Genomic DNA, 27,551 nt, shown 5'->3' with positions numbered 1-27,551 from the left:
AGTTAGGTCCCAGAGAAAGGCCAGCCTCTAAATCAGTGGTCCTGAAACCACAGCTCCCAAGTAATCCCTCAGCACTGTTCAACAGCCAAAGGAGAGCATGAAGCTACAACAGGATATATATATATATATATATATTTTAATTATTTGCTGGCAGAAAAATCATTGCTGGTTTCTGTAGAAATCATGCTGCTGGGTGAGGCTGTGCTCCCCACGATGTCAGCACAAGTCAGGGGGGACTCCAGTGAGGCACTACTCCAGACTTACACCACAGCCAGAAAGGAGGAGTCTGGCTCCTATCACACCATTATTAATATGCCAAATTCCCAGTTCTGTTCACACTGAGCCAGTGATAAAACCCCTTTTTGCTCCTACAGGAACAAGACAAGGCTGTTGAGCAGCTCTGAAGTCCTGCGTTTCCCAACTGTTGTTTCTGTTGACCAGCAACACTCAACTCCTTGAAACTGGCACAGCTCTTAAGGCACCAATTCAGACAAGCACTAAAGCACCTTCTTCATGGATTTCAAGAGATAATGTGTGCTTACAGGACAGCCTTTGACTTCTTCCTGTGCTGACCCAGGACTGAGCATTTCTCCTAAGTCCATACCATAACAAGCAAGCGAGCTAGGAAGTTTTAAGAAGTTCTCACTCCTCAGCTAAGTAGGATCCGGACCACAGGACTAGTCTGTGGCAGATGTGGGGTGCTGGAAGCAAACTCTTCTGATTTCCTATTTGCCACGAGACCTGACCTGTAGAGGACAGGATCCTTTAACCCATCTGAGGGACAGCTGCTCCTTTATAAGGCAGTAACCTGACTGCTGGAAACCCCGGGAAGCTTTCTGCCTTTTGAAAACCTCCCAGCCTGCCCTTCCCACGACAGACTGGAGCAGATAGATATACTGATTCCAATCCTCTGGCTGAAAGAAAATACAGAACTGGCTCTGGAGGTTGGTTTGGGAGGAGTGAAGTTTGGGTGTCTCTTTTGCTGCCAGCTGCCACCTTACCTCCGTCCAGGAGGAACGGCGAACCGCCCCCACCGGGACCCATGCCACTGCCACTCCATGGGCCACCCCTCAGTGGATGCTGCACAGAGATGTGGCTGGCACCTAGAGGAAGGTGGACGGAAGGTGAGGGGGATTCATTGTCACAAACACAAAAAAAAAGAAAAAGAAAAATCGTCCGCAGTAAGACTGGCTAAAAAAATCTAAACCATTAAAAAAAATAATCAAAAGGCTAAACTACAACCAGGACAAAAAAAAAAAGCCAATGGGATGCACGGTCTGGGAGGAAAAGATGTTTTTTGGGGGAAAAAAAAAATCCCATCCAGCAGAAAGCAAACGCCAGGGGCTGGCTGGATAGGATATTAAAATACTCAGAGCAATAGGTTGGAGTTCGTGTGGCTAATTCCCCATCACTCTCCTGCAATATTCACCCTCTCTCCAGTGAGACAGACGCCTTGCCTTAGGTCTGGTGCCATGCCCTAGGAGAGCTGGGAGGCCAAGCACCCCAGGAGCACAGACACCTCCTCCCTCTGTACTTACTGCGTGGGCCGGAGCCAGCACCGGTGTCGAAGTAGGAGAAGAGGGAGTCCAACTCATCAGGGCAGAAGAGGGAATCTCGGCGGAACTTCCTCTCCAGTGTAGCTGCTGTTTGACGTGCAGAGGGTTTGAAAGGCACAGTAAGCAACACAGAAATCAGAGTTCTACTGCTGTATTTGCACAGGCTGAGCTTGCACGCCCACCGCGCCCCAGGTGTGCCCAGTGCCAGACTCCTGTCCATGTACACCACTAAGAGAGGAGGAGCTGAGCACAGGAGGTGACACCCCAGAGCATTCTGAGCAGCCAGAGCCCTTCACAAGCATGGCCTCTCTTACAGGTAACAATAAAAGGATCTAAAGCTTATTAAAACCCAGAAATCTGGTATATGAAAGAAAACGCCCAAAGCAAGCTCAGAAGTCGCTGGATCACCCCAGTGTAACAACCTCCTCTTCTAGCCACAAGAACCTCCTCAAAGAGCTGGGAAACGTTAGGAAATGACTCTCAAGACCTGTGCCAACACAGTCTGTGCACCAGCACTTCTGCTCGTGCCTCTGGCAGGCTTGCAGGTCCCACGCCAGCCACTTCTATCCCACGCTGTCCCCGGGGCGGGTGCGAGCAGCCCCGCAGCGGGGCGGGCAGGAGGGCACAGGGGGGCAGGGAGCAGGGCAGGGGGGTTCCCACCTGAGGACAGCAGGGCTGGAGATGCGTTGCCCGCCTCGTGGCGGTACCTGCGACGGGCCGTGGGGGCTCTGGTGGTGCTGTTGTGCCTCTGGCACTTCTTCACACACCAGCGACGAGGCTTCCGCTCGCTCTCCGCCAGCGCCTCCCCGCTCGGCAGCTTCTTCAGGAACTTCTTCTCCACGTATTTCACCTTGATCCAGGCTTCCTTCTCCTGCCTAAGAACAGCATAAAGGTGTTATTCACCCAAAGCCACGAGGAGGTGGAGCTGCTTCAGGTCACGACCAGCCTAGGTGTTAAAAATCATTCAGGCCTGCATTAAGAAGTGAGAGTTTCTCCAGCGTAAAAATCTCTCCCCTTTCAAAGCAAACCTGAGAGGTGCAGGGTGTTGCTGAGAGTGGGGTGAGGTGTTCAGCCCTAGGCAACACCTCGTGCTCCAGTTACATGTTTCTGAAAGGTCTCAGGGCAGGTGTAAACCCAGCAAGCAGTGGCTCCCAAGTGTGTTTCACCAGCTGCTGGCTGGTGACGTCCCAGTGACCTTTCTGAGAGTCAAGCTACAGAGGGAGGGGGTTGAGGGATTCTTAATCTGATTTTGCAGAGAGCTCGGGGTACTGGGTTTGCTGTGTGGATGGACAGCTTTCCACAGGACAGAGGGGATCTGTTGTGCCCTCAGACTCACCTGGAGCTCCCTGCTGTGGGTTTCTTAAGTCCCAACTCTTCACACTGTGCCTCATAAATCTGATTCATGGTACTGTTCCCCAGCTCACACATCAGCTGCAATGCAACAGAGAATGAATGAAATCCTCAGGTGAGGAGCTGCCTTCCCTCTAGCCTAGCCTGCCACCAGCTAAGACTCCTCCCAGGGAGACATTTGCCTATCCCTGCTGTTAAAAGCCAACACTCACTTTGAGTAACTCTGGCTCCCAGGAATCCAACGTGAGGGAACGGACCTTGGAGCAGTGAACACCCAGACTCCTGTTGATCCAAAAGGAAGAAGACTGAAATGGTTACATGCCTCAAGCCCAAACTTCTCAAGCACCATGAGATGAACAAGATCACTCCAGTTCCTCTTTATCTCTACAGACGCAGCTGCAGCAGAGAGCTGTACCTGTGGATACCAGAGCACTCGATGCACAGCAGGATGCCCAGGTTGATGCTGGCCCAACGAGGGTCTGGCTGGCCACAGTCACAGCACTGGTCGTTGCCAGGGATGCTCTGCACTCTCTGCAGGATGCTCTCTCCTTTCACGCTGCGCTCCCGCGAGTCCGTGGCGGAGTCGATGCTGCTGGTTGATGGGGAAGCAGTTCTGTCGAGTCTCTGGGGGGGGAAAAAGGGTTCTAGGGTTCTGCAAAGCACTGTGGAAGGAAGCAGAGCTTTGCAGAGCAGAGGCACTGACAGGATCATGAGCTGAAGAAGAATAAACGAGGGCTGGTCCAAGAAGGGAAGGGGTAAAGCCTCGTTAATCTCCGTGGTTGCCACAGGATGGTGCTGGACCCCAGTCCTGCTCTGGGAGTGCAGGCAGCACACAGAGCACTGTCTGGTGAACCCCTTCTATCCTGGTGCCTTGCTAGCACTTGTCCCTGCTAGGGATCAAGCTCTTCCCAGGGGAACACCAGTCCAGAGTGATGGCAAAAGGGAAGCTGTCAGGACAACAGTGACTCTGAGCCTCGCCTTTCCCCCAGCCCAGCTCTGCAAGCAGGGCTCTGCTGGCTAACAGTTACTGCCTTTGAGTTACTGACATCACCTCCCTTCCTGGAGGGCAGAAGAGTATTTCCAAAGGGTCCACCCCCAGCCCAAGGCCCACTGGCAGGGCTCTGAGACATGGTCCCCCAGGAGCCCCTCCCTCACCTCGATGTAGTAGCTGTCGGGACTCTCCCGGTATGCAGAGGCAATGCTGGCTTGGACAGCCTGAATCCAGGCCTGACGCAGCTTCTCCGAGTCAGCCTGCAGCATGCAGCTCCTGGGAGGGAAGGAGATGAGTTGGAAAGAGCAAAAAAACCCCACAGGGTGCACATTTTGGTCAATCCAATGGGGGAAGCACCTTGATTTGACAAGCAAAGGGCCAAAAACTGATCCTTCAAGCTCACGCTGTCAGAGGTGTTCCCTCTTCAAAGGCCCCAGGCAGGTCTGCTAGCTGGTTTGAGATGCTGACCACTGCCAGTTCTTACTGCCCATATGTACTTTAGGTATGTATGGCCTAGATCTGGCTTATGCTGATGTCTGACAAACTTCAAAGGAACTCTGGAGTACAGGCAATGGTGCGTCCCAGTCAACATTCCACAGCCAAGGGCAGCATCTGCTCAAATCTCATCTCTTGCAGCTCCATACCCAATCCAGCTACCATGAGGATGGCCTAGGGAAGCCACCAAACTTACTTGGTAGGTGAGACGACCTCAAAGCAAAACCTCCTCTCTATGTCTTCACATGGCTTGACAGTACAGAGCCGCAGGTCTTCCACCACCACCGTGAGGACATCCTGGAAGGGTGAGAACAGGCACCTCTGTGGGTTCCCTGAGTCTGTGTCAGAATTAGGCCTCTCAGAAAAACCCTTCCCAAGCTCTGCTGGTGAGTCCAGGAAGAGCAGAGCCAGCCCACCACCTCTACAGCAACAGGAAGGGGTTAAACAGAGTCAAAGCATGGGACAAGAGGCACGTGAAGTGGAAGGTTTACTGAGGACTTCATCTTCCTCTGCTGAGCAGGAAGATCTAGATTGCCTCAAGCACCATCTGCTGCCTCTTAGTGCAGTCTAACTTTGGAGCACATTAATGCCTGAGCAGTCTTGCTGTCCCTCTGATCCCATTCCCCTCCCTGCTCCTTCCACCCCACTCTCCTGCCATGGTGCAGAGATCCCCAGCAAAGGGCAGCAGCCACGCTGGCTGAGCTGCCAGGGTCAGCTGGGGAAGCCCCACTGACCTTTAGCTTCTTCTGGTACACCAGCTGGCTGTTCTGTATGGAGAACCACCTCCTGAGGGGAGACAGACAGACATCAGGAGTGAAGAGCAGAGCTACAGAGAGGCAGTTCTGTTCTGCAGCAGGGCAGGATTGCTCTCCCTTTAAAAAGTGTCATTTATTCCAAGAAGAGGGAAAGCAATGTCACAAGAACAGCTCAAACTTCTCCAGTGCCCTCCCTCAGAGAGCAAGCAAAGGATTTACAGCCTTGGGAATGACTCCTGAGACACTGAGATGCTCTGATGGCAAATGTTGTAGAAGAAAGATGGGAAGAAGCAAAGGAGCAGGGCAGTCCCACTCATTGCCTACCAGCTCTGAGGCAGTGTGTGCACACTGGCCCTGGTGCAGGCAGTAAATCCAGGGCCTGTGGGCTGTGCCACACTGGTTAGGGTGTATTTGCTCTTGCCCATGTGCACAGTGGGCACTCCTGACCCTTGCTGGGGCACATACCATGCCAGATGCAGTGTGCCTGCTGCCACTCCAAGCAGGCTGTCACAAGGCAAACCAGGAATTCCTTAACAGCATGAAGAAGCTTCTAGGTGGGGAAAAGAAACACCCATCTGAGGAAACCCTGCTAACTGGCAGCTCTACAAACAGTGCTGGAGAAAATCACAGAACTGAGCTGCACATCTTGCTGTTTGGAGAGGCCATGCCACCCACCAGGCTGCCTGCTCTGTACCCAGGACAGCCTAGGGGAAGCCAAACAGTGCCAAAGCTCCTGCTTCCCATGGCCAGGGTGCAGCAGCTGTGTCTGAAGGCAGTCTGCCCTCTTAGGAGGTGACAAACCACCAATTAGCAGCTTTCCATTAAAACACAAGTGACAGCAGGTCCATGGGATGGGGACAGCAGAGGTAATTCCCTGGTGTCTTAACCTTCAGTGAGAAATCCAACCCCTCAAGTCACTTCTCATTCCAAGATACAGCCTAAGATTTAGCAACTCCACCATCCTCATGGAGGGAAAAAGAAGCTACAACCATCCCTAAGCTGCAGGAGGAAGGTCCTGGAATACCTGAGCACAAGGAGCCCAAGAGGCTTGCAGCAAGGTGTCACTCAGAGCAGGTATTCCACACCCTGTCTGCAAGAGAACTGGGCTCCCTGGGAAAACCAGATGAGACAGCACTCTCTTTCTTTTGTCACTGCTGAACTATTACACAGATAAAAGATTTGACATGCCTGCAGAGAAATGGGAAAATACAGGCAACTGGAGACCATCCCACCCACGTGGGAGCCTGCTTTGATGAGCTGCTGAGCTTCTGCATCATCCTGAGCTGCTGTGACAGGAGCAGTCGCTGCTGTCACCTCAGGCTGAGTGGAAAACGTGTCTCCCATGTTCTGGTCTCTGCTCCTTGCAGCCATGCTCTCCTGCTCATCACCCCAGAGAAGCTTTTCTGCCTGGTGCTGGCTCCCAGCCCAATATCCTGGGCTGGGGGTTTTGCTCTCCCTCTGCCTGCCCCCTCCTGAGGGGGAGGCACTAGGAGTGAAGAGCTGAGTGACAGTGAGAAGGTGATGAGTAGGCTACAGGAGCTGTGAATAGCTAAGATGTGGGTAGATATGGCTAAAAGGGGGTGGGACTGAGGAGACAGATGGCTCTGAGGAGGATACAGGCTGTGTATGATTGGGATGGAGGAGGATACAGAAAAGATAGTTGGGATTTGGGTGACAGGGAGCCCTTGACATCACTTCAGGAAAACCAGAAAGTCCCAGAGGGTCACATTCCCTCCAGGAGAAGTTCCATTTGGAGTGACCCTTGAATTCACAGCCAGGGGAGCTGCTAGGAGGGAGCTGCCTGGAACCATTCCTCTCCATCCTAAGAGTCAAGCACAGATCTTGATGCCAACCCAAGGTGCTTTGGAAGGACCTTCTGCTCTGCAAAACCACAGCATCAGTGAAAGCAGCCCTGTTATGGACCCAGGCTACACTTTGCTTAGGAAATACCAAGCAGGAAATCCTAAAAGGCTGATAAAAATTCAGCTGAGAACATTTGGTGTTCATTTATATTCCAAAGTCTACCAACAGCACCCTCCAGCCTTGCTGTGGTGTGTGAGCACATCCTACAGCCAAGTGAAAGGTCTCTTAATATTGGATCATTTCCCTGTTATGTGAGAGGAGGAAATGTAGGTCAAAAAGATATTGATCTCATGCATTAGAAGCTCACTGGAAGGGTTTGAATCATTGTGCAGAGCCCTGTATGAAGCCCACTGACTATCTCAAGGGAAGCTAAATGCAGAAATATTGACCAAGGCTAGAACATGAAACCTCTGCTGCCAGTCTCCCCAAGTCTCTGGCAGCTGCAGAGAGTCCCAAGGAGTGCACAGGAGCCTGGCCTTCCCAGGGACCTATCAGATGGAATAGTTATAAATTATTAACAGCAGGGGCAGGGCACAGAAAGCCATTTCTCAGCTCCCAGCAGCACAGTGGGTATTTCCACTCTCAGTATCTCCCCATCCCAAAACAGGCAGGTTTGACACTCCTGGTGTGTCCTGCTGTGTTAGGGTATTTCTCTTAATGGTTACAGATCACAGCAGAGCTGCATTGTGCCCCATCTTCCCTGCAAGGAACCTGGTCATTCTTCCACTGTGGAAGGCACTCTTAATTTTCCTGGCATTTATTAAGATGAAGTAAAACACGAGCTGGCTGATCATTCCAGGATGCAGCCTGAGGAACACACAGCTTCAAAGAAAGCAGCACACTTGCTTTTAAACCTGAAAATAATAATCCCATACATAAATGACACAGGCTCTAGCTTTTGCTGATAAATGTACAGGTCTCAAACACACCAATATGAGAGAACTGCAAAGCCAGTTGCTTGGCAAGCTCAGCACACGCTTACTCCTCCTTTGCTCTGAGCTGATTTGGTGCCACAGAGCCAGGTTAGCAGGCTGACAAGGCTCCATTCATCTCTTTTGAGATAGTTTCCCTTGGGAGATAATGGGCTAGGAGTTGTTACTCACCGATTCCAGGTTTTGAAAGCATTGCTGGCTCTCTTGAAGAGGTAGCCTTCCATCACCACTCCATTTGGGGCATCGACATTAAACTCCACCTTTGAGTCATCATAGGAGAAGTCCTGCAATACTCTTAACATGGCTGCACTCTCTAAGAAAAAGGTGGAAATGAGGAAAACATCAGGAAAAGAAAACCATCCATGTCAAAATCCCAAGGTCCAGGCAGAGCTGTCTGCCTTGTGCCCCAGCAGGCTGCAGCCACCACCAGCAGTCATGAACTATCCTCATCCCAGTGAGCTTATCAGTCCCTCCTGTTTGCAGGAAAGCACTCTGCATGCTGTATTTCTCCCCTCTGGTAGCTGGTAAGGAGAAAGGCAGGTAGCTTGTCATCCTGAGGGCTAGAAATTACCAATATTTGGGGAAGTCTGCAATGAGAAAAAAAACCCCAAAACAATAGAGATGCTTTTCACTGGCTGAGCTAGCAAAGGTGCTGCCACCTCTCTGATCTGCAAGGGGCCAGGAACAGGACAAACCTCAGCCTCTTCACAGAAGGGAACAAGGCACCATGGTTTCTAGAGGGGAAGACTTATCAATTCCATTTGCATCAGCTATCATCATGTGCCATCTCCAATCTGTGCTCCCTCAGCTCTCCATGCTGTGCTACCAGCCAGAGCTGCCTTGTCAGCTTTGGCACTGAGGCATCAGAGAGATCTCATGGATTCTGACAGCTGGTGAGCAACACACAAAGCAGAGAGCAGCAGCTGCTCTCCCAGAACATGGGACCCTTCTCCCTGGGCAATGTCCTGCCTCCTTCCCAAGGGAAACTAGGTCATGAAACCTAAATGATGTTCCCCTCTAACCTGGGTCTTCCCCAGGCCCTTGTCTCTGCACAGATTCCACTCTAATGACACATTCGACCCACACCTCACTCTCTCTTGAGTGTAAATATTCCCCTGTCCTACTTGGTTCAAAGAAACAGTGCAGTGAAAAGAGCCCCATTAAGTGAAGTGCCTCAGCCTGGGAAGACCCTCGTGATGCTGGGTTGCTAGGCAACAGGCACTTCACTCTCATTAAGATGAATTATTTTCATGCTCAGAGATGCAAGCTTGCCTGGGAGGTGTCATCATCATCATAATACTGATAGAGAAGGAGGAGATATAATGGGACAGGACTGAGTCATTCCTTGGGCAGACAGCATGATGTCCAATTAGACACTGGAAACTGCTGTAAGGCACTCAATTAAGAGAGGTCTGCTCAGCCCCAAATTTTCTTGCCATAAGAGGGTGAATCCCACGGGGGTCCTCTTCTGCAGATGTCTTTCATGTACACACTGTGAACAAAGGCTAGAGGGAATTTTCCTCTAACTCACAGATATTTGAACGTGTGATTTTTGTAGAGCTGCTCCAAACAGACCATTCCACAAATTTGATCTGTGCTGGTTTATAAAAATTAACACAAACAGCCAAAAAATCTGGATTTTGTTAAGAAGTGCACAGCAAATGTAGGGCAAAACCCTTCCAAGCACATCTTAATAGCAATGACCATTTAGCTCTGCCTCACTCTTTTTACTTGCAGGTAGAAATAAGGAGAAGGGCCTAAATATAATCAGCTAATTTCTTCAGCTGTCCTTATAGAATCAAGCAGTGTGATGGTAAGCAGGATATACTGCTGCTGAGTGCAGGAGGAACAGATGGGCCACGTACGTCACTGGAATAAATCCACTATAAACCAGTGGAGTCAAACCAGGTGTGAATTTAACCTCACTGGGTGTTGCATTCCACCTCTCCACAAACTGCATGGCTAAAGCTCAAGGCACATGGAGTTGTTCCTCACCTTTGAAAGAACTCTGACCTGCACCAAGCCTAGTTTTAGAAAGAGAAAATGATACCCACAAGCACCAAGCATGTAGAAAGCTGACAGAGGCAGCTGGGTGATGTCCAAACACAGAAAACATTGCTGGGAAGAGTGGCCTGTGTTTGCATGGCTTCAAGATACTTCCCTTGTTCTCTCATCAGTTAGGAAACATCCCCAGGCCAAATTCTGCTCATATTTCTGCTGATGGAATTCCTGAGCAACTCCACTGCTATCAGCAGAACTATTGCAGGGCAGCTGAGGGCAGAATACGTGGACCAGAGCTGTAAGCTGCACTTGTAAAGTAGGTTCAAATCAAGGGAGAGATCTGAGGGATAAGGACCAGTCTGACTCTTATCCCCAGGACATGCAGCAGCCTGATCCTCAGGGGCACTTTGTTCCATTCCACTGCACTCTGCCTGGAAGCACAGGAAGTCTTTGCTTCAGTTATGGAGAACTTTCAGAGACAAAGTCAGTGAAAGAGGAAGGTGAAAAAAATCCAGAAATTATCCCCTTGATCAGTATCACTTTTCCTTTCACTGCCAGGCAAAGGCCAACAGGGAAATTGTAGCATCATAGAATTGTTTTGGTTGGAAAAGACCTTTAAGATCATCATGTCTGACCATTATGTACAGAAATGGCTCAGGCAGCTGAAAGGCAACATGACAGCAAATGCCTTTGTGAAACTTCCAGCACACCAGAGTGAGCTTGAACTATGGGCTTCAACCATGGATTCCCAGGCACAGCTTCATGCTGTAGCCTAAACAGGGAACTTTCTTACCACAGCCATTGAAAAGAGAGGACAAATATCTGGAAAAAGTCACAAGAACATCTGTTGAAGCCTGATTCCAGGTGAAAGCTAGCTTAGAAACTGTTTGAGGAGACCATCCTGCCACTGGTGTTGAAACAGCAGGGGAGCTTGCCCTTGATCTGTCTCTGTATCTGTTGTATTAATTAAAAAAAAAACCCAAGAAGATCAAGAAGAGTAAGAAAGTGCACAGTTATTTTGAGGAGACCATCCTGCCACTGGTGTTGAAACAGCAGGGGAGCTTGCCCTTGATCTGTCTCTGTTGTATTCATTAAAAAAAAAAACCCCAAGATCAAAAAGGGTAGGAAAGTACACAGTTATGACCCCTCTTGTTCCCTTTTTCCCCCCCATTTCCATGACATTTTGCTGCAGGATTTTAACAAACCACCTTTCATCAAACTCTTCCCATGGTTTCAATGTACACGGAGTAGACAAGTCTGCTCTAGATGAGTTTGCACTGATTTATTAAGTCTGCATTTAGCACCTCATTGTCTCTGAGAGATGAAATAAAAAATGCTTGACGTGGAAAAGGCTTCCCAGGATTTGGATCTGAATGGTTTTGGCTACAGCTGTACATGCAACAGCAGTGACTTGTTGGATCACACAGTGGGAAAATACATCGGATGTCTTCCAAAATAAGAAAGGAGATCTCTGCCATCATCTGCTTCCCCTTCTCTCCCTGACTCTGTAAATCACACCGACCTTGTCTCACTGCCCCCTCCCCTTCTCTGCCCTGTCACTCTGAGTTTACACCCCAGCCTGCCTGGGAACTGAGATTCTTTTAGAAATGACATCACAATAGTTTCCAGGGGAGCGCAGCGAATGCTGCTGGAGCAACAATGAAGTAACACATTCCAAGGGACAGGATGGAAAAAAAGGCCATTAATGCAAACACTCTCAAACCAGCAAATGGAAAGCAAAATCCCAGCACAGGCACAGACAGTCCTGTGGAAGAGGAGAAGAAAAAACAGAGAGAGAAAGTCCTGTCTGAAGGTTGCCTCATGGCCCACCCCGTTAGGAACTCCCTTGCCCGTGCACAGAGACAAGCTCTTCCCATTGCTCCTGGGAAGCCAGCTTTTATACAGAGAAAATAGCTGATGAAATGAAATGAAATAAACCTCCAGCCTCAGTGAACAGACTTACTACGAAGAGCAAAGATGCCCCTCAGCAGCCTGGAACCCTTGGTGGGGAGGGAAGTCTTCTAAGACTCTAAGAATAGACCTACTGAAGTAGGAAGGTCTTACAGGCTCATTCCTATCCCAAAGAGCACAACACCTGGCTGAGGACAGACAGAACCTTTCTCCAAAATACCAAGACTTCTTAAAATTCTTTAAAATCAAATCACTATGGCAATGGCCCCCCCTGAGAAGCCACAGCACCCCTCCCTCGGGGTGGAAACAGGGCTGCTGTCCTCTCCTGGACAACAGTTTGATTTCTACTGACAGAAAACACGAGCAAAACCAGGCAATTGTGACTAGTAAATCCTTTCAGTCCAGCTGTTTTAGCTGTTCAGAGAAAGGCATCTCACCACCCAACCTCCATGTTATTTTATTATTGATGATATTTTCAATCAATATCATTTGGGACCGGCGACAACACGCGATGCACACGTGTGCCTCACAGCAGACAAAGGCTTGAGCCAAAAGTGCCCTTTTTCAACAACAGTACTATGTGCACTCTAACAATATTATGTACACGTCCATGCATTGAAAGAACTTCTCCTGGAGCTGTTAAAAGCTGTGACTAGTTTGACCATTGGATTAGAAAGAGAGCATCCCTCAGAGGAACGGGCACGCTCCCTAAAGATGCACACACCCCCCTTCCACACAAGCACTGCTGCACGCACATTCTGTTCTCTTCTGGTGCCTGAATATATTTCAACCTTTCCTCTATCTGGCTATTTTTACCTCTGGGTCTATGCTGTGTACAATCCAAGAGCCCAGAGGCAGATGGAATTTGGAGGAGGAACGTTCCCGTTCCACGCAGAGAGCTTTCATTCATTCCGGCCAAACCCCATTTATAGACCTTTTGTTTCTTGAATTTCCTAATGCCAAATAATCTCCCTGCTCTGCAGCTTGCCAGCAGATGATGCAGAAAGATCCGTGCCCTGACCCAGACCCTTCCCCTCCCAGAAACAGCACCAAACACATTTGCTCTCCTGCAGTAACAAAGCTCTACTTGCTTTCGGGTCCCATCAGCAAGCAAGGTCCTACAGGCACAACCCTCACTCCCCCAGCAAAAAGGGCCCCTCTGAACTTTCTCCCCAAGTCGAACCAGCCCTGCAGAAGTCTCCTTACCAGGAGGTATTCAAGCCTGCCAAAAATCTTCATGCTGCCAGCTGCAGGGGAGGGTTTGCTGCTGTCACCTCGAGCGCAGGGAGCGGCTCCGCGTCCGCTCGCTCTCTAGAGCAGCATCTCTGTGAGCACCGTGGGCTGGCAGGGAAGGAGGGATTTCTTTTTCAGCCCCTTCTCCTTTACCCCTCCTACTCCTTTTGGGGAAGCTTCAAGCTCTGCAGTTGGCTCCTGCCAAAGCAAGGGGCACTAGGCGAAGCCTCTGGGGAGCACCTGCTGGCCCCCTCCTCACGCCTCCTATTCCCAGTCAATCAGCTTAGAGCAGGGGCTCATTACCATACAGCTGCCAGGGAGCACAGAAGGCACGGGGAGAAGCCAGACAACAGAGCAAAGCTGACAGGAAGATGCTCCCCAAATGCTCCTCGACCTCAACAGAGCCAGGCTTGTCTGCCCACCCAGCCTCCTGGAGCAGAGCCACGCTCCGGGCGGCGATTCCAGCCCAGCCTGGCTGCAGCCCCAGAGATCCGGGGCTGGAGGGGCCAGCTGGGCCCTGCTCTGTTAGCCACCAGCCTGGCTGTGTGAGGCACAGAGCTCTGCCTTGGCACCCCATCCTCCCCCCCTGCAAACGGCCCTGGAGCAGCCTGGAGCAGGTATGATGCTGGGAAGATTTTACACAGCCCCGAGTTCTTCCACAGGACTGGTTTAAACCTTCTCCTTTCTCTCCTCATTTCCCATTGGAAACAATTCTCCAAAATTTTTGTAAGTTCTCCAAAATTTTTCTCCTAAGGGGTCCAACCTGCACCAGGCTCTGTGTTTCCTCGTGGGTGCATCCACCCAAACAGCTGAGCCCACATTAAACCACACAAACTCATTACACGTGTGGGGTAATGGCTCAACACACAAGAGAAATGTGAGAAGCTACCAGAAAATCTCCTCAGCCTCTGCAGGAGCCTATTCCAGTCCTTGCACACATCCATCCCCCCCAGTCAGAAGAAAAGCACCCCCAGCCTCCATGCTGAAGCTCTCCTCTCTTTGCACAGCACGAGGAGAACTCAAATATTTATTGCAGCCCATAAAAATTGAGACTCTTCCTTTCCTCTTGCTGATTTTATTGGAACCCTTTTTGTATAAATGAGCAACATTTTTGAGTCAAGTGTGAGGCTGCAAATGGAGATCTTTGAAGTTTTGGAGCCAGGAAGGCAGAGAGGGCAGTGGTTAAAACGACAGCTTGAAGTGATGTCTGCCTGAGGAATCTGCCCCAAAGGTGACAGATGTTCTGTGGGGGAAGATGGGGGAAGGATGACACAGAAAAAAGGCATTTGAATTCCAATATCAAACAAAATAGTCATGATTTGTGCTGAGTTTTTCTCTCCTACCCAGTTCATTTTAATTAAAACAACAAGGAAATAAAATGCCTCAAAAACTTCCTTACAAACTTGCCTCTTAGAAGGTTGTCCCTCCACACCTCACAGAGCTGCCCAAGACAATCCACTGAGCAAGGCCCTATCTCCAGAATCTGCACAGCTGCCCCATGCCAAGAATGCTCCAAAATGTACTCTTTAAACTGGATTCCCTCCCTTTCTATCATGCCTTAGCAGGTTGTTTGGGGAGACAATGTGTGGAGGAAAAAAAAGGAGACTTCTGCCACTCCTCTCTAGTTAAGTACAACTCAACTGCCAAATTTTTCAAGAGACCAGAGGGTATTCTGGGCCCAGCCTGAAGACATGTATTGGAAGCTGTGCTCCCTTTGGAGACAGGGAGATGCTCAGATGCAGAGGGCCATGCTCCATTGCTGACTCAGAGGAGCTGAAAAGCAGCCTCACAACCCTCCCAGGCAGGAAGTTTTAAATCCTAAATCACAGTAGGGATGTTCAGCTCTCTCACAAGCTTATGCAGAGAGCCCCAGCTCTGTGCATTTGTGCCCTGATGAAGAGTGATTGCTTGTTCTGTCCCTCTTGGACCCTGAGCTTTGCTTCACTCCCTGCTAGTCCAGTCAGCAAAGCCACGTAAAGAGATTTAACTGAAATGTGCTGTGCTAGAGAGATTTTTCCACATCCCCTTGAATGAAGTCATCACTCCAGCAGAGTCCCAGGGGAAGAGAGTTCACAAATGGATTTACCCCTCCCTCAGAACACTTAACCAGAGGGAGCATGTGCACAGGCTGGAATGTCTGTCATTAGCTTTCAAATCTGTTTAGGGTTCCATTTCATGGCTTCTGACACTTTTGAGAGAGAGCATTAGAAAGGAAACGAGGGTCACTTAGATTCCTCCTGTTGAGAAGTATTGATCCACCCAAGTGCCTGCCAGATATGGACTCCTTAGAGATTCCTGCTCAGGGCCTGGCTCATGAACAGCTATTTCCAGTGCTCCCTGACAGCCCCTCTTACTGTGCCCATACAGCATGAGAGTGTGTCTGTTGGAAGCCCACCAACACTCTGCCAGGAGCCTGTGCAGCTCACCCACCACCCCCCAGACCCGTGGTCCTCAGAGGCTCCCAGGCACCAAAGATGCACTAACTGCCAGCCAAGCACTGCTGCCACTGCAGCACTGAGCTCCAGCCCAGGCCTGACCACCCCCCAGAGGGAACCAAAATCTTATCGTAGCACAGAGGACTGAAAACAACCCTGAGGAGGGTGAAACCAAACTCATTTAGGCTTTCAAATGCCATCTCCAGTGCTCAGGATACAGCACTGATGCTATGGCAGAGTTTCTTGGTTTTGCTTTCAAAGGCAGGCCTTGGGAAATAGCCAGAGCAGCAAGGAGCTAATTGTGAGCACTAAAGATGCCAGAAGAAGGAAAGAGGTGTGGGTACTCACCTGCAGGAGGGTCTGCAGGGGCAGGTCAGCAATCCATGCAAACAGAAGAAAAATAAATAAATTAGTTGATGTTTCTACAAGCCTCAGATCTGGAATCACTCCCAGATGAATGGTCTGGAAAAATCAGAGCCCACATTAACCCTGCTGAAGGCTCAGGCTTTTTTTTTTGATAATAAATCCTGTTGTCTTGCCTGTTCATGGTGGTTACTCCCAATTAGAGCAGGTGAGAGCACACACACAGTGGGTTACCACAGCTCAGCTGAAACAACAGCTTGCTCAGCCCTGGCAGCTCTACTGCTTGGCTCCCCATGGACCTTCCCAAAGTTCTGCTGCTCGAGGCTGTAGCTGAATCATGTCACAGGGGCTAAGCACAAATCATCTCAACACCAGCTTGGGGCAGACTTGCATGGAAGAAGTTCACTGCAGCACATTCCTCCCTCCAGAGCAGCAGCTCTCTCTTCCCCCACACCCATCTGCATCACCCCAGAGCAGTGTGAGCTCCCCAGGAATGGAGAAAAGGTCCTGCAGCCAGTGCTGCCTATGGGTACCAAAGGAGCATGTCCACTCATTGGTCTGCTGGGTGATTTAACAGGCCCCTGGCCATCTGGCTGGGCTGGGCTCTCAGGCATGCTGCCACACTGCTGCCTCACCAGGGGCAGGGCAGCCAGAGGCAGGGAGAAGTGGCAGAAGGGAGATGCTAATACTGTGGTGGCTGGAGATCACAGGGCTTGCCAGAGAAACAGTTGCTCTGCAGTCAAGTTGTTTTTACAGGTGACTACAAACAACTCCATCCAATCCTCTGTCAGAGCCCTTTACAGAACACAAACCTTTAAATCTTCCCCCAGCCTCAGCAGCAAGGAGGGAGACAAAACATAGACAGAGGCAGAGCAGATCAGTGGCAGAGGTGGGAAAACAATCCAGATGCCCTGACCCAGGGGGTCCTCCCCGTGTCCCTCTTCTTTGGGCACTTAGTTTGGCATTTGATCAGGCTATTTGACTAGCTAGACCTCCCAGCATCCACAAGGTCATTCCTCTCCCCTCAACAACTTTGCTGCTGCTGCAGGCAGTGAAGGGCTAACCCAGCCAGGCCCCTCATCAGCTGGCAGTTGCCATCCACACAACCCCACTGGTGGAGAGATGTGCTGCTTGCACCACGCTGCAGCCCCAGGACTCACCCTTTGCTGGATCATGGCATGCTTGTGCTCCATCTCCCTCTTCTCCACTGCAGAGTCAATCACCAACTGGTCCAGCTAAAGGCAGGGAGCAGAACACCAGGCACACAAGTCAGGAAGGAGCTTTAAGGGCTGTTGTGCATCTCTGCTGCCCTACCCTGGGATTACACCAGCCCTGCTTAACTTCCTAAATCCCCAGGAGAGGGGCAAAGGGTGTGCACTGAAAGTAACCACAGCTCCTGGGTGTCACCCCACAGTGCAGCAGGGCTCACCCAACAGCCGTGGTGCTCTGACCACTCCCTGATGACCAAGGATGGGAGTTGAAGAGGAAAGGATGAGGATGTCCTTCCAGGGTGAAGGGGCCAAAACAGGCAGATTGAATCATCCATATTCCCCATCCCCTCACCTCTGTGGCTAGTTTCTTCATGTAGGGATCCAGTTCATGGAGAAGACTGTAGCCCTGCTGGAAAAAGGTGTACTGGGCGTGCATGAAGGACAGCATCTGCAGAGGGAAACAACAGCCAGGTCAGGACAGGTTCTGGGACAAGGTGAGTGTGGAAAGTCCTTATCCCTTACTACCCACAAACGAGTCTCTTCAAGGTCTAACCCTTTCCCTTCCCAAAGCCATCTATCCATCAGATGCTTCTCCCTCTTCTCCTTCCTTCCTCTCACAGATCCCTCCACGCTCTCAGGCAGCCCCTGCTGTGAGCACAAAGCACTGAAAGCAATGTCCTTCACCCCAAAATTCCCCTCCAGTCCTGGCCTGGGGAGTGTCTGGCTGGTCCTTCACCCTCCCCTCCGTTGGCATACCTGCAGCCCCCAGGGCAGTCCCAGCCAGTATCTCCAGGGCAGCCCGAGGAGTCGGTATGTCGACCCATGCAACCTGCAATGGAGAGGGCTGCCTTTCATTGAGTCCCTGAGAGCAGCCAGAGGAAACACAGAGAGCCCTTACCGCATCCAGGATCTCAAACTTCTTCTTGGCCTGCAGGACGTTGATCTGTGAAGGAAGCAAGACAAGCCTCTCAGCATCAGCAGCACTAAGCAGGGAGGGAGAGCTAAGGAACGACAACTTGCTGCGACGCCCCTAGCAGCCAACCACAAATTGTTCAAGGGTAATTCCAGAAAGTTACTTTCTGAAAACACAGAAACACAGTTCTGCTGAGTTCCAGGTAGAACAGAAAAGGAAAAGGGCACAGATGCATCTTCTGACCTGAGCTGCTACTGATGAAGATGTACTAGATGTATATCTGTACCCAGGCTGACAACAGGCACCCCAGAGTGCAATTTGGTATCACAGGAAGGAGACCTTTAACCTATCAACCACTGCTTTGATTTCCTTACAGCCTTAGAGGTGGCAGTGCAGCATTATGGCTTTGTTCCCAGTAATCACAGCACAGCCAGCCAGGAAGCTGTGGTACCTGTGGAAGGTTTATGTTCTCAGTGTGCACACATCTCCACACCCCTTCTTCTTGGAGAAAAGCACAGGGCTGACTGCCCCAGAGACCACCCCATCCCTTCCACACAGAAGCAGCACTAGCTCAGGATTTCCTGTGCCAGCCCTGACGTGCTTGGGCTCCTGGGGTGGGAGGACAGGTCCTCCAGCACATCCAGGCTTATCCCTCTTCCCTTGACTTCTGCTGTGAGCTAAGCTGTCCCTTTATCATGAACCTGAGTTGGGATTTGTGGTGGGAGAGCTTAACTGACTGCTACTAGGATACAGTTTAATTCATCACGAGGGGGTGCCCTTCAGTTGTGTGGCTGTTCAGGTTCAGGGAAAGATCCTTCAGATGTAAAAGAATAAAATGAAAACTCTCCTCACTAAATCCTTCATTATATACCAAAGGATTCCTGGACAGGTTCATGTCAATGCATTTCAAATCAGATAGATTTACACTGGTATCTGCAGGGGTATCAGGAAACCTCCCTCAACATTGGATCACATTAAAGGAACTCTTCCTCTTCAGCAGTGGGAGCAATGGAGGGAGCTTATTACAGCCTGACCTTGCCAGCAAATACAGTTGCACATCTGAGAACCCCAAAACTGCAGTCCTAAAGGAGGATCAACAACATGCATGATTGATACTTGTAGGGGAAAGCTCCTCCACAGCTGCCAGAGCGTGTGGCCACAGGGACCACCTCATGGTCAGGCAGAAGGTGTTGGGAAATGGCCTTAGCTCAGTGCTGCAGGACTGACAGCTAGTGGAGATAAACCCTGAACTGGTCTGCTCTGCACACCCACTGCCTGAGAGGACAGACCTGACACAAAGCCTGTGAATGACTCAAAGGAGAATCCTTGGCCATGCTGGGTGCAGGGGGTGTTCCTGCATGAATCTCCCAATGGGAAGAAAAATTCAGTCTAAAGCAAAGTGAAAAAATGAATGTCCTCCCATCCCATCTCATCCCATTCCATCCCAACCCATCCCAGCTACTCTTTCACACAGACAGGCTGGATGATGCCAAGAGGCAGCTCAGAGAACCCTGGGACCTACTGCAGCACAGGGCTTGGCTAAGCCACACGTGGGCTGATAGTGCTGCAGCTACAGCAGTGCCTGGAACTGGAGCAAACCTCAGTGGTTTCATGCTCCATCCCACACCAGTCCTAAGCACTCCTTGCCTCAGGGGGCACAGGGCAAACTGTCCAGTGGGCCAGTAACTCAGGACCCTTTGGAACTCAGCTGTAAGCCCCTACTTGCCCCCTCTCTGCAGCAGATGATTGAACCATTTTCCCTGGAAGATCCAGCCAGAGCTGGGGGCAGAGACACCAACCTGCAACACGTAGTCCAGGGCCAGGTGTCGGAAACACTTCCTGGTGATGGTCAAGGTGCCTGTGGCCTCCTCCACCTCGTGGGGCTTGTGCCTAGGGGCCTGGGCATTCTTCACCAGCGAGATCTCCATGTCCTCACGCACCTTGTCAAACTGCTTCTTGGTCTCCTTGAACTTCCTGACATCACTGGAACCCAAAGAAGAGGAGCCGATGAGAATCATCCTTGCAAAGCAGCCAGAACGTTGCTGGCATCAGCAGAGCAGGGAGAGGTGCAAGCAGGCACAGGGTGAGCACTCAGAGGTCCTGCTCCAGGTGCCCCTGGCATCCTAACCCACCCCACCAAGCTCTGTCGTGTCCAGCTGAACTGATTCCACATTCACTCCAGACAGGCTTTCTCCAGAGACAGTTGGCAAGGAAGGATATTGGACCTTACATATTGCCTTCACTGCCTGGAGGCAATCCTCCTAGGACAGCATCCAGATCCTCCTAGGAGAGCATCCAGAACGCCAGAGCAGATGGCATCCAGCTCTAAAGCTAGTCCACCAGTGCCCTCAGAGCCAGTGTGGAGCAGAAGGTTACAGAGCCTGCCTGGGAGAGCACATGCTGCAGCTCTCACCCCATGCAGAGACTGAAACCAGCTACTTCCAAATCCAGGCCAGGAGATTCAGCTAGGGCAGCTTGTGTGGGAGCAGCCTGGTTCAACATCTCCAGCTGGTTCTGTCTTGTCTGACTGTAAAATCCAGACATTTGGCTATTATAGTTCCCTTGTGTAATAGACACATTTATTAACATTTCCTTTTGGAAATACATGATCCACAATAGGAACTCTGAAAGTTTAATACCCAAAGACCTCACATGGGATCAGGGTCTGATATGCAGGGGCAGGAGGCTCTAAAGACAGAGCAACAAGGGTTTTTTAGTTTGTATGGATGGGGTTTGGTTTGTTTTTAATTAAATAGTAGGTACCATTAAGGCAGGACTTGAGTTCCATGACCACAAAGAAGTGAAGATAGCAATTCCTAAAGATCAGCTCTTCCAAGTGGCCCTGGCTCCTCAGGAGCTGAAAGCTGCAATACTGACCACAAACACTTATCTCCTGTCCAGGGGAGCTCCATTTACCTCAATTATAAACTGTTATAACTTAAAGCTTTAAGAAATGTTAATAAATCAGTAGTATCCATTTATTCATTGCCCTGGGGAAGATGAAGAGCTTCAGTTGAACATGAGAGACAGTAAATGTTGAACTCTGCCCTGTGGCCAACCACTTGAGGTTGCATATACCTCTGTGTGGATCAGCCTCTGGCCAGGAGCATCTCCCACAGGCAGGTACAGAAAGGATAAAGGACCACAGAGGTGTTTGGAGGACTGTTCTGCTGAGCTGCATGGCCACAGGAAAAAAATCAGGGCCACCTTTTGCACTCTTGGGTCACTTGCAGCCAAGGTTGGGGGGATATTACACAGCTTTTGATCCAGTTTTGGCAAGAATGATTTCCTCATCTGGAAGCTCATTCTTCCAGCACGTGATACTGCTGGAAATTCTCAGCTAGCTCCAAGCCAGGCTGCAGGAGCAGGGCTGCAACCTCAGGAGCTGGCTAGTAGAACTTTCCTCAGCAAGGTCTGTGGCTAAGGCTAAGGGCACAGGTCCCTCTGTTCCTTTGTCCCCATCACCAGCCAGGAAGCTGCAGATTGGCTTTAGGTGGATTATTCAAAACGGTCCCAAGTGTAGAATTCATTTTCCAACCAAGGGCAAGAGTGCTGCAAATATCAAAGCAGAGGCCCTGCAAGCACAGGGGCTGAGCAGAACAAGTGCAAAACCCAGGAAGTTGCAAAGATGCTGGAAGGATGACAGCCCCCCAAGGAAGGTGAAATTCCCCCTTCCAACTGCCAGCCCTAAGCAGATTAAATCTGAGCTCATCAGAGAAATGATTACAGAGAAAGGGGGGGTAGGGTGAGCTGTAGGCAAGATGGGGATGAGGAATGGGGGGGGGGGTCAGCCAGGGGGGGGGTCGCCCGGGGCCCCCTCCCTCCATCAGACACGAAGCTGCTGAGGGATTCATGGCCAGTTCCCATGGCAACCAGCTCCTGCTCAGCTGAAGGCCTCAGTTGCCTCTCTGACCTATATTCAGCTGACTTGGGATCCCATGCTGCACTAGGTACCTGCCCTGGGGAAAAGAGCTGCTCAGAGGAAACATGTTAATGCAGCAATGGCAGGGACAGGCTGCTGAGAGCCTTGGCCAAAGGTACAGACTGTCCCCACCCCGTTAACCTCCAGATCTTCTGCACCTCAGGCCTGCCCTGGGCAAGTTAACATCCTTACCAGGCCATATTCTGCACTGCCCACACCAAGGCATTGCACACTTGCTTTCCATCAGCAAGTAACTCTGAAGCAGTGCTCAAGTTCCAAGGAGGAGATGCTCCCTCCTCACAAAGGGTCCTCCTGTCTGCCACCTTCCAGACAGCTGCTCAGGCTTCTCCAGAAAAGCAGGGCTGCTGTAATTTTGAGGGACTAAGCATGATATGGAGGGAGCTAAGAGCTGGATGTCCAGCTTCAACTAAGAACTGGGAGCAGGATGAAGAGATCTGGTTGCCAGCAGAGCATCCAAATGCTCACAGAGCAAGATGACAGCACCACCACCACACAAACCAGATCCTTTCCTCTGCCCTTCATTGCCTCTTCTCCTCCAAGCTTCAGGAGCTGTGCAGAGGTTGCAGTTCTGCTCCCAGTGCACACAGGGCAGGTGCAAAGGAAGGGCAAGAAGCTGAAGACCCAGCTGAAAAGACAAGGACTCACTCTTTCACAAAATTGTGTAGCTGCTGCCGGACTGATCTCTGAGCCTGGTCAAATAGGATCTGAAAGAAAAGAGAAGGAAAAGGAGATCAATTTTTTTTGCAACATGGAAACCTTGAGGAGTCAAAAAATCCCTGAATGGTCTGTAGGAGCTCCAGTGTGAGGGACTCAGCATTACTCCAGGCTGTCAGAATGGATATCAGCTCTTTCCTGTAGCTGCAGCACTCCCTTCCAAGCCCACAACTCCTGCACTGCAGGTTCCACGAGGCTCAGAATACCACAGAGACCTGTGCCACCGACATACTTTCAGGAGAGGAGTGTTTGGAGGAGCAGTTGCCTCCTAGTCCTCATTCTGACCTCTCTCTGTCTCGTTTCTCACTTTGCCAGAGGAGGGCACTGTCACCTCAGCACTACAATGAGTAGGGAGGAGAGAACTGCTGAAGTACCTCCCAGCCAGCCCCACTGAGGAACAGGAGTGACAGGTCCAAGCATATGGTATAATATAGAGAGACTTAGTTCCTAAAATGCTTTTGCATTTTACTTTCCTGTCTGTCTCTCAGACAAAAAACGGTCCCAAGCCCATTATTTCACCCCCTCTGCACATCTCACCTCCAGCACTCCCCACCTGCCTTTGAGAGACCTTCCACCCCACCCTCTGGTGCCCACCACCTCACCTGTCCTTTCCTGGCACCTTCTCTGCTTCACTACACACTTCGAGTGAGACCCAGAAGCAGGGAGCACCCCTGGGGCTCCTGGCTTTCTCCAAGAGGCAGGAACAGTCATCTTGGACCATTCAGAGTGCAAAAGAGCTGGCATTGCCTAAAGGTTTTTGAGAGGAGCTGGTGGGTTAACCCTGCCTGGCTGCCAGGTGCCCACCCAGCCACTGTCACTGCCCCTCCTCAGTGAGACAGAGGGAGAAGATGAGAAAGCCCCTGGGCTGAGGGAAGTACAGGGAGATCCCTCACCAGTCCCCATCACAGGCAAACCAGACTTGACTGGGGAAGCCTGAGGAAATAGAGGGTAGGGAGATACAAGAAAAAAACTAAGGAAACCTCCCTCCACTGGAGCAGGTTGGTCATTCCCAGCCTGTCCACAGCACCAAGACCTCACCAGGCACTGCAGAGATCTGACAAGTGACACAGACTCTGAGGTGGTCACAAGCATGAACCTGCTCATGCCCCAGAGTAACCTACTGGCAAAACCACTCTGGTTCACTCCTGAGCCTTCCTTCCTGTGCCTACAGACTCCTCCAGACCCAGAGGTCCTCCCTACCCAGCCTCTCCCTCCAGGAGAGAAGGTGGTGGTGCTTTTGACCCCACACAGGTCTACTGCTCCAAGCAGGACACCAAGCTCTGTGCAGACACAGCAGAGTTGGCTGCAGAGCCTCAAACATTCATCCTGTGCCTTGCTGCAGCCAAGGACAGAGCCAGAAACACACCAGCACTGCCTGAGCATAAACAGCCATGAACAGATGCAAAGCAAGGGGGAAGAAAGAAAGCCCCAAGACCACCCAGCTTTGTGGTTTTTTTTTTACCAGTGTAAATTATTGACTGCTCTTGGCATCCAGTCCCTCTCCCCAGCAGCACTGCAGGAGGCACTGGGCTGCAGCTCCTCCCCTGAGGCAGCTTCCCCAAGTGATGTTTGGGCAGGGACAGTGCTTCCCTCCACTCATCATCCCCTGCAGGGATGGCAAGCAGCAAGAAAGGCACCTGCTTCCCACCTGCAGCTACATCTGGAGAGTTCCCATCACTGGCTTCCACCAGGAGACACATTTGCTAAGGACCAGGGAAAGGAAGGGATGCTACAGGTCACACCCAGGACTGCAGGGAAGAATGGATTCTGGGGTACACCCAAATGAACCCACAGAGCAAAGGAAAAGGGCTTCCTCAGGCTGCTAACAGCACAGCCAGGCTGCCAAACCTCCAGGGTGGATGGAACCAGGGGCTGAAGGGTTCACTGGAGCCCTGGCTGCTCCCTGTGGTGCAGCAACCAGCCTGTCCTGCACTGGGCAGGGCTCGTGTGGGGCTACACCCACCTCACAGCCCTGCCTGGAAGCATCAGCTCCTCTCCAGTGCCCTAGGAGCCTGCCTGGAGAAAAGCCAGTGAAAATCCACAGAGCACTCAGGACACAGTGAGCAAGGGCCCAGGCTGGGGGAGCCCCCTGGAAGCAGAACCTGCCCCTGCCCTTCTGTGGCAGCCAGAAAGGCTCTGGAGACCCGTGGCTGACTGGGAGAAGGGCAGATGCTTGGGACAGCACAAGTGAAGGAGCTGCAGAAGGGCTCTGCCTGCAACAGGGAGGCTCTTTCCCAGCAGGATGCTTCCTGTGTGCCACGTTCTCCTGACACAGCACAGGCTTCTCCTCAGGCTGCCTAGGGAGGGGAATTAACTAAGGATCCAGTCCAGGTCTAAAAATCAGAGCTCACCAAACTGCTCCTTGCTGAGGCTGTTCACTGAGAGGGAACTGGGCTCGTGGTGATCACACCAGCACTATTCCTCTACCTGTGCTACAGGGAGGCTTCTGTGTGCAATTCTCACTTAAATGTGTCTGTATCAGGACAAGAACACAGCACAAACAAGGAAGATGGGCCCTAGCCACACCTCCACCTCTGTCCATGCTCCTCCTCGTGCCCTGAGCCCCACAGCAGGGTGGTGATGCCCTTTGCTTTGATTCAGACAGAGCAGTCTGGGGCAGGGACTGCCACGTGGTTTGTGAGAGGCTACCAGGGACTGGAGATGCTTCTCCTGCCAGCAGCACCTCTGCTGAGGAGCATCCTATGAGACCAGCATTACTTTCATTGCTTCTTCCTTAATTTTACCAAGGGAATGTCTTCAAGTGGGTCCCCCCCTTCAATTTTCAACACAAAATAAACAGTTTTAAGAGCTAACGTTTCCAATATAAAATCATCCCTTGGCTTTTTCTCCTTTCCCAGACATACTTGGAACAAATAATTAGTTTTAAGATTTTCCAGACCAAATATGACCCCACCCTCTCTCTCAGCTTCCACCAAGACATGAGAAGTCCAGCCTATGACTCACACACATCTGGGCCTGGGGAGGGTCTGCAAGAAGGAAGGGAGTGGACACAGCTCTCACCCAACAGCACCAAAAAGCTGGATCCTGCATCTCCCCTTCTCAGCATGGGCTTCTGAGCCTGTAAATCCAAACCTGGGGTTGACAAGGGGCTGAGAAATTTTATGTCCCCAAGAAATGAAAGCAAGTTCAGCAGCCCAGGATGTTATTCCTGGAGCAACCTAAAATCAAGATACAAGACATCAGAAAGCCAAATCATGAAGAAGATCAGTGATGAGGCAGCTGCAAGGCCAAGCTTGGAAGCTAATCCACTTATCAGGGTCAGGCCCAGAGGCTGCCAGGCAGCTCCATGGTGACAAGGAACATCCATCCTCCAGCTTGAAAGAGCAGCCTGAGAGTTGGGATCACCAGGGTCCATAGCTGGGTGTAGCTGAGCTGGAGACCTGTGCTCCTACAGCTCAAACCAGGAGTGAAGGTCCTGAGTGGAGCTTAAAGAATGGAGACACCAAATGAAGCTGCTCAGGGCCACCAAGGTCTGCCAGTGCACTGAGAGCCAGAGCAAGACCACCAAGTGACTCAGCCCTTCTGCTGCAAGCACTGGCCCCAGCTGAGGAGCTGGAGGGTGTGGAGCTGCTCCTGCAGCTGCCTGACACATGGCCACTGGCAGCTCTCCCTTCCCCACCCCACCAGTTCACCACCCCAGCCCTGGTGGCCAGGGGCTGGCTGAGTCACAGCTCTGCTCTCCTCTTCCTCTTGGCCAGGCTGGAGGACTCACCTCACCCACCTCCCTTCACACAGGAGGAGAGGAGGCAGCTCCAGCCAGGCTGGCTGCTCAGGTGCCAGGCTGCCCAGAGGGGACTCTGCCAGCTTCCTCTCAGCATCTGCTGGGGAGCAAAAGTGCCTCCTCCACCCAGGGGTGGCCCATTCTGCTGCTAAGCCCTGAGAGAGCTTTGGACAGAGCATGTACCCACCACTGCAGCTGCTCAAGAACCAAAACAAAGCCCAACAGGGAGAGCACGTTGCACATTTTCCTTGGTTTCATACCCTTAAAATGAGTTTGCTCCTCATTCAGTGCAGCTTCCAGCTGCTGAATGCAGGAACCTAAGGGGCAGGAGAGCCAGGCAGAACTCAAGCATCCTTTCTTTGGCAGGGGATGCTTAAATGCCTTTTATCCCTGTCTGGCTGTCTGATTTGGTCCTACAGCTCTTGAACGATGGCCCAGCAGATAAATGCCACCCATGAGCAGCATTCCATCTGTGCTGCTTTTGCAATGCAGCTCACTTGAGGATCTGTGCTCTGGAAAACAAGCCAACACCACTACTTCTCTTACACTTGTTGGATGTCAGCACAGCCCGAGCCTAACTTCTGACCTGAGCTTCAAGTTGAGTCTCTCCTGCAAAAAGCTCAAGAGCTACAATCTGTGCTTAGGTTCAAGGATATTTGCTCCTGCCCCTGATGTATCACTGAAGCTGATTCTCCCCCCTAACTGGAAAGCAGACACCTCAGATATTCTAGAAGCTGACCAAAATGAGTCTTTCTGAAAGCCAGGACACAGCACTGAGCTCCTGCTAGCAGCTACACTGGTATCACACCCCAGGGGCAGCAGCCCACTGAAGTCTTTTGGACCAGTTTACTGGCACTGGACCAGGACAGGATGGCAAACCTGTGAAGCTGTGAGATGCCAGACAGCACTTCTCCTGTCAGATGGCAATCCTGCACCCACAACTGATCTCTCTGCCTGTGGTAGCTCGAGGCACCTGGACCCTTCCCCAGTGCTGCCAGGAAATGCAGGTGGCCCACCCAACCCTGTGGAGCACAGGCAGCTTGGAAGCACTCTCCACCTTCACCCCCTTCCCCCTGAACTCCAGCACCACCCTCCACCCATGACATCTGCCCCCCTGAGTCCCCACAGCTTGGGTGGCTTTGA

The 27,551-nt window shown here is 51.2% G+C and overlaps 1 protein-coding gene across 1 annotated transcript in view; it reads right to left on the bottom strand.

The window, feature by feature from the left end:
* Window positions 1-27,551, bottom strand: part of ACAP3 (ArfGAP with coiled-coil, ankyrin repeat and PH domains 3) — a 36,419-nt gene that overhangs the window by 2,589 nt on the left and 6,279 nt on the right. The window contains exons 3-17 of the mRNA XM_008949851.1: window positions 22,598-22,656; window positions 19,809-19,992; window positions 17,995-18,039; window positions 17,449-17,544; window positions 17,042-17,120; window positions 8,114-8,234; window positions 5,127-5,178; window positions 4,589-4,689; window positions 4,062-4,173; window positions 3,322-3,530; window positions 3,119-3,188; window positions 2,893-2,987; window positions 2,217-2,431; window positions 1,539-1,643; window positions 1,002-1,103 (exon numbers count right to left, since the gene is read on the bottom strand). Of these exons, the coding sequence (XP_008948099.1) occupies window positions 1,002-1,103; window positions 1,539-1,643; window positions 2,217-2,431; window positions 2,893-2,987; window positions 3,119-3,188; window positions 3,322-3,530; window positions 4,062-4,173; window positions 4,589-4,689; window positions 5,127-5,178; window positions 8,114-8,234; window positions 17,042-17,120; window positions 17,449-17,544; window positions 17,995-18,039; window positions 19,809-19,992; window positions 22,598-22,656 (1,645 nt within the window). The remainder of the gene's footprint in view (window positions 1-1,001; window positions 1,104-1,538; window positions 1,644-2,216; window positions 2,432-2,892; window positions 2,988-3,118; window positions 3,189-3,321; window positions 3,531-4,061; window positions 4,174-4,588; window positions 4,690-5,126; window positions 5,179-8,113; window positions 8,235-17,041; window positions 17,121-17,448; window positions 17,545-17,994; window positions 18,040-19,808; window positions 19,993-22,597; window positions 22,657-27,551) is intronic.

The sequence above is a fragment of the Merops nubicus genome, unplaced genomic scaffold, assembly GCF_000691845.1.
Source record: "Merops nubicus isolate BGI_N331 unplaced genomic scaffold, ASM69184v1 scaffold6041, whole genome shotgun sequence".
NCBI lineage: Eukaryota > Metazoa > Chordata > Aves > Coraciiformes > Meropidae > Merops > Merops nubicus.
Note: the sequence above shows the minus strand (reverse complement) of the source record. Positions and strands in the feature narration are given on the sequence as shown.